Raw genomic sequence first — 6,377 nt, 5'->3', positions numbered from 1 at the left:
ATTGTACATGTCAGTTGGTCTGTTTAGAAGCCTTTCAATTTGAAAAGTATTAACCTTTACAGGCGTTTTATTTTCATAGAACTTTTGAGTAAGAATTGAGAAAACTATTATTCTCAAAATTGTCTAGACGTTTCTTTTATACAAATAAAAATCCTGCCTATTCTTAATTTGCTATGTTGCCTGAAAATTTAAAATATAATAGACTTACTATTATTAAATTGGTGTTTTAATTTTACTAGTCAGAATAATATTGAGAACCAGCGACCTCGCTGATGATTTTTAATTATATTCATGTACAACAAATGCAATATTTTCTAAAGAATAATCTATTAAAGAATAGTTCACCGCCGAGCACGTGATGAATTATGAATACTAATTTAGCTCATTTAATTCAATGGTGCTCGGGTTTGAAGCCCCAATATTCGGTTAAGATTAACGTGTTCTAACGACTGAACTATCACGGTTATTTTATCAATCGGTTGAAAATTTTCGCTTCAAAGACGTTTACATAATGAATGAATGTGGTTAACTTATAACATCATATCGATTTTATTAAAGAATGTTAATTTAGTTCTTCCGGATTCACATGTTACATATGTTTTATGACATAGGTAGGCGGACCGGCTATTGGGCCACTTGTTGGTCGACAGTGGTCACCACCGCCCATAGACATTGGCGTCGTAAGAAATTTTAACTAATCCTTACATCTCCAATGCGACGTCAACCTTGGGAACTAAGTTGTTATGTCCCTTGTACCTATAGTTACACAGGCTTCATATCAGAATATAACATTAAAAAAGATTTTTGCTTGGCGTTAGAGTATATGATGAGTAGACTAACCTACCTATTCTATCGAATGTCTATAGAATCACGAAAAAAATGCAAACAATATAAGTAGTTAAGTGAAATAGTGTTTTATTATTAAGATAATAGTAATAACTCAAGGTATATTTTATTGTGCGTGTGTCTGTTACCACACTCTTCCCACTTCTTTCCAAGTTTTTTGTGTCTTCGCTGCGATTGGGCTTAAAGTTAATAAATTTAAATAAAATAAATTGTTTGGAATTACCTCTATTGGAAGGACCTCTAGATAATTACTAGCTGTCATATATATTTATTAAATCATATAATTGAAAATAGCAATTCTGAAACATAAGTAAGACTTGATTATTTAATTTTACCTAATTATATCCATGAGTAAATAAAATAACGTTAAATGAAATATATTTTTTTTATTTTTTGGACGGATTATGCAACCATGAAGTATAAAATAGTGCTTACAAAAAGAATGCTACAAAAACATAAATTATTATTCTAGGAATTAAATAATCATGATATATTAAAATTAGTTATTCTGCATAGATTCGACAAGTCGCTTGTAGACCACCTCGGGAGCCTTTTTGGAGAACTGGAAGTCCATGTGGTTGAAATGCTTCTCGGGTACTTTGTAGAAGTCCTTCACATCAGGCAACTCTTTGTGTAATCTCTCAACATCCTTTGGGTGTGCCAACCAATCCTCTTCACTGTAGTAAAGGGCTACTGGAACTTTCACTTCAGTCATGTCGTATTTCGTTGGCTGGCGCATACCGTATATCTTTTTGTTGATCTTGAATCCGTAGTCGTACTTTCTGAACTCATGCGACACAACGGCCTGTCCAAGTTGTTTGATCACCCTTGTTGATGTGCCAGCTGGTAAATGAGCAACGATGCTGGGTATCAGGTCGAAGTCCATATCAGCTGTATCGACGCCAGACATTACGAAGTTGATGTTGGAACACACGTGCTTGCAGTCGATTTCCTTTTCACACATGTTCCCTCCGACTGTATGTATGACCTCCTTGCTCGGTTTGAATTCGCTGTGACCGAGTTGTTCGTGAAGACGTTCATAAAATTGGCTATTCGGTGCCATCATTTTTATAAGCGGACTTCGTACGTGGGTCATGTACACCATTGGAGATAGTGCGTACATCATAGCGACCTTTTCTCTGTATTCGGGTAGTGTAGCAGCTAAAGCGAAGAATATTGTATTTCCTTGGGAATGACCGACATAATACAGCTTCTCTTGTTCTGAAGTTTGAAGAGCGAAGTCAATCATGGCGGGTAAATCGTGCAGAGCGATTTCATCCATGCTGAACTGCCAGAAATCGGGATGAGATTCATGCTTGCTGGCATGGTGGCGGGCATATTTGTTACCACGGGTGTTGCCAAGCCATACATCGTAACCGGCATCGGAAAGTATATAGGCAAGAGATTTTTTAGGACCCATTAATAACCAGTCATCTGCGCTTCCAAGGATTCCGTGTATGAGTAATACGACAGGGCGTTTATTCTCGCCTAGGATTTCGTTACTTTCTTTGGGCTGAACACGAAACAGGGTGAGTAGATAGCCGTCATCAGTTTTCACGATATGTTCCTCTACTCCATATCCGTGGTGCTTGAGTAGTTGAGTTGCGTTGTACTGTACTTCTTCGTGTGTAGTTTGATCAATTTCTTCAAAAGTCTTGTGAATCATTCTCTTTTCATCCTCGCTAACGTGCTGCATGCTCTTATAGGCATCTCTAAAAATCCTTTCGACATCCTTCTTGCTCTTGACTGGTGATCTAGGTCCAGCTGCAATTTGAACACCTTGCCATTCGATCGTGTCGGCATATGGGATTTGGTCACCCTTTGTTATGTACGAGGAGAATACTGGCGAGTTCCAATTTCTGTTTCCTGACTGAAATAAGGAAGGGTAATCGCTGATGTCATCGAAGCTGAGATGCTCTTTGCTCTCCTTGCTTTCATACGAGGTAGATTCTGACTGATGTTGTTGCTTTGTCTCCTGATATGTTTGTTGAAATTGGTTGACAAGAGGTTGGACGAAGAGTGTGTCCATCTGAGGTCGTAGCTGCTGTCTAACAATGTTAGCCGCAGAATCGCGGGCCAGAGCGAGGCAAAGGAGGAAGTAGACAGCCTTCATGGTGCTCGTTGACTGTGCAGATTGAAATATTACAAGCAATTTTATATTGAAAAATGTGTGTGTTCAGCATCTTGTCTATACGGGCTGTTCGATAAAAATATATAATAAACAAATTCTTATACATTGTGTACGTTAAACATTTTAATAAGTATTTAAATTTTATCTATGTTTACTCGATAAATATTTTTTAGTAAATTTAATAAAAGTGATTTAGTCGTCACTCAATCAAAAGGACCTACCTAAAATTTATCGAAATAGTATTTGTCTACGTAAAACTTTATGACTATAATTTTGAAATGAAAATGTAATTAGCGTGTTTACATATGTAACAGTCAAGGGAGTATGTTCCTGGTATGTTCCTAAGAAATTTCGAATACTATTCCCATATTTAAATATAATGTTTTTTTTTGTCGTGTCCCATTTCATATTATAATAAGGATCCAAGAAATTATTATTTTAAATTGTTTTAGCTACGCTTAATAAATTTATTTAGCCATTTGTATACAACCTGTATAAACTACTAGTAATTTAGGTTACTGTTTTGTAATTGCTCGTGACGTTATTAATTGCTAATTCGTCATTTTGATAATCTACTTTTTGGATCTGACTTTGTTTATTATATTTCGATTTTCTATTATTATATCTAGCAAGATACATGCCACTCAGTTTTTTTTCTTTTAGTTAAGTTAGAATTTATAATGGACAGTATTATAAATAAAACATTGAATAATTGGGAGTAAGTATTGTGTACATATTTATTTTCAAAAATAACAAAGTATATTTCCTTAACTTTACCTTTTATAAAGCTAGTTATTTAATTACTATTAATTATTCATTCTACAAATGTTAATACACTTAACGTTGCTCATTTAACTAAACGGCTAATGCATAAATGATCTAATTATTATTAAAAAATAATATAATTTTCATTCAAGTATCTAGGCAAGAATTTTAGATAAAATTACAAATTTTAATTAGGTAGGCAATATACCTATATTAATCAAAATATATTTTATTCAAATAGGCTTTTGAAATTGCATTTTATGGAGTAATATTAAATTTAAAGCTACCACCGGTTCGAAAGCTAGAGCCAGCGAGAAATTCAGTAAGTATTTACAATATCCACAACTTCATTTACAAAATTAAGGTCCCGCATCAGTACGTGAAGTGTTCTTATAGGGCAAGAAACTTATTAATTAAACTTTTCAAAATTATTATATAACATCTGACAAAATTCTAGTATTATAGTCATTTTGTATGAAGCACTTAAGTGTTGATTTAATTTTTTAGAAAGAAATTATTTTCAATGAACGGATTTTCTTATAATTTATTAATATACATATAGATACAACTCGTGCAATCTTTTCAATCAAGTTTAATGTTCCAGCTTATACAAAATATTGGTATTTCGCTTAAACGTCGAGGAAGGTTAATACACTATTTTATATTATATAGTATGTATTTTTTTATTTAATTATTTACGTCGAATGACATAGAACTTGTAACAAAGAGGATAAAATATGACACAGTAAATCCGATAAAATAGTTATAATTAATGAACAATTTTATATTCTTTAGTTGATAAAATTAAATAACAAAGTTTCTTTCCAAAGAACTCGCCTCGTTGACTTTTATTAAGTTTAGAGATTTTTTAGAAACAAGACTACTAGGCTAAGTGTTAACTATAACCTAGTCAGTAAGTATATAAAAATAATAATACATATATGAATATGACCCACGATGATATAATACGCATAAATAATCGCTTTAGTAAATAATATATTACGAACTATTTATTAAAATTTAGTTTTTGATAATAATCGAAACGACTAGAATAACATTTTAGCAGTAACTGTTTCACATTTAGCGTAAGCATTATTTTATTAATATGTAATTATTTTACAAACATGATTTACTGATTAGGCATTATTATTAACATTTAATTTACTATGCTTTTATAAATTTATTGAAACGCCTTCTATCTTTTATACAATATTTTTCGTGGTGTGTATAATGTATGTATGTACTCGTGTATACAGTATGCCATTAACCGTCTTTATAATATTGTCCTTTAGGGTTTTTCATTTGTGCAAGCCCGTCTGGCTACCACTTCCTCATTATATATTCAGAAGCTAAACAGCAATAGATACTTAGGGCGAGCCAGTGTAACTACAGGCACAAGGGACATAACATCTTAGTCCCCAAGGTTGGTGGCGCATTGGCGTGATAAGGAATGTTTAATATTTCTTACAGCGAAAATGTCTATCGGCGGTGGTGACCACTTACCATAAGATCGCTCATTTATTCGTTCGCCAACCCGATAGCGGATATAGGTAATAAATCGTAATGATACAGAATATTATGTAGATTTCTTAATTTCTCATTCACCTATTTTTATTTTATAATGATACATATAAATAAATATGTAACACTTAAATAAATATGTAGAACTTTTTAATGATTTTGTATATTCCTAATCATATCAAGTAACATAAACAAAACCTACGAAATCACCCCGCAAACCAGCTAACATGTGCCGTATTAAAAAAATAACTAATAACTAATAAAAGCATAGCGTATTACGTCTGTATATAATATTATAATTTTTATATTTTATACACAAGTCGGGAAATTGTCTTTTATATAATTTTAAAATCAATTTCCTGAATGATTTTATTAATGCACGGCCTGAAGAAAAACAGAGAGGCTTAACATTTGGAAGAGGCCTTCGTTTTTTTTTCTATTTCGTATGCAAAGTCGCATTAAAAAAGCAATTAGCGAATTTATTTTAAAAGTGTATTTGCGATTCATCTTAACTCATTGTTTGTGTTATTAGATCAAGACTGCCAGATCGTATAATTGGACACAAAAAGTGTATAATATTGTAATCATATCCAGTGTGTAAAACTGGTTGTCTTGTATAATTGTATACAAAAATAAATCTATAAATTTTACATAATAATAATAAGCATAATATAATAATATTCATAGATAGGTACATTAATTATAAGTATATTATCAAAGCATCTCGAAGAGGACGTGTAACTATGTCCTAATTTTCGGTTATATTTTCCTCATAATTCATTTTTCTTTAATACCTACTATTTTATCAAAGTATGAATGGTTTCATATCTGCATAAATAAATTACAATCTTGCTCGTGTTGCAGTTATTATATTCTTCGTTATTAAATAAGAGGTGGTATAATCACAGCATCATATATTTTTCTATGGTATATAATGGGATACCTAATGGTAAGTGGTCACCGCCACCATAGACATTAGTGATGTAATGAATATTACCCATTCCTAACAACGCTAATACGCCGCCAACCTTGTGAGCTAAGATTTTATGTCCCTTGTACGGTTGTGCCTGAATAGTTACACTGGCTCACTCACCCTTCAAACCGTAACACAACC

At 32.5% G+C, this 6,377-nt stretch overlaps 1 protein-coding gene across 1 annotated transcript; it reads right to left on the bottom strand.

Annotated features, from left to right (window-relative positions):
- Window positions 1–1,220: 1,220 nt before the first annotated feature.
- Window positions 1,221–2,969, bottom strand: LOC113401004 (lipase 3-like). Its single transcript, XM_026640706.2, has one exon. The coding sequence runs from the start codon at window positions 2,957–2,959 to the stop codon at window positions 1,346–1,348; it is 1,614 nt and encodes a 537-aa protein (XP_026496491.1). The 5' UTR covers window positions 2,960–2,969; the 3' UTR covers window positions 1,221–1,345.
- Between the last annotated feature and the right edge of the window lie 3,408 nt (window positions 2,970–6,377).

Source organism: Vanessa tameamea, chromosome 18, assembly GCF_037043105.1.
Source record: "Vanessa tameamea isolate UH-Manoa-2023 chromosome 18, ilVanTame1 primary haplotype, whole genome shotgun sequence".
Taxonomy (NCBI): Eukaryota; Metazoa; Arthropoda; class Insecta; order Lepidoptera; family Nymphalidae; genus Vanessa; species Vanessa tameamea.
The sequence above is the reverse complement of the archived record's forward strand: the minus strand, read 5'-3'. Positions and strand labels throughout refer to the sequence as shown.

Bases quoted from the DNA above. Each gene is read 5' to 3' on its own strand.
- LOC113401004 (XM_026640706.2), bottom strand. From the start codon at position 2,959: ATGAAGGCTGTCTACTTCCTCCTTTGCCTCGCTCTGGCCCGCGATTCT.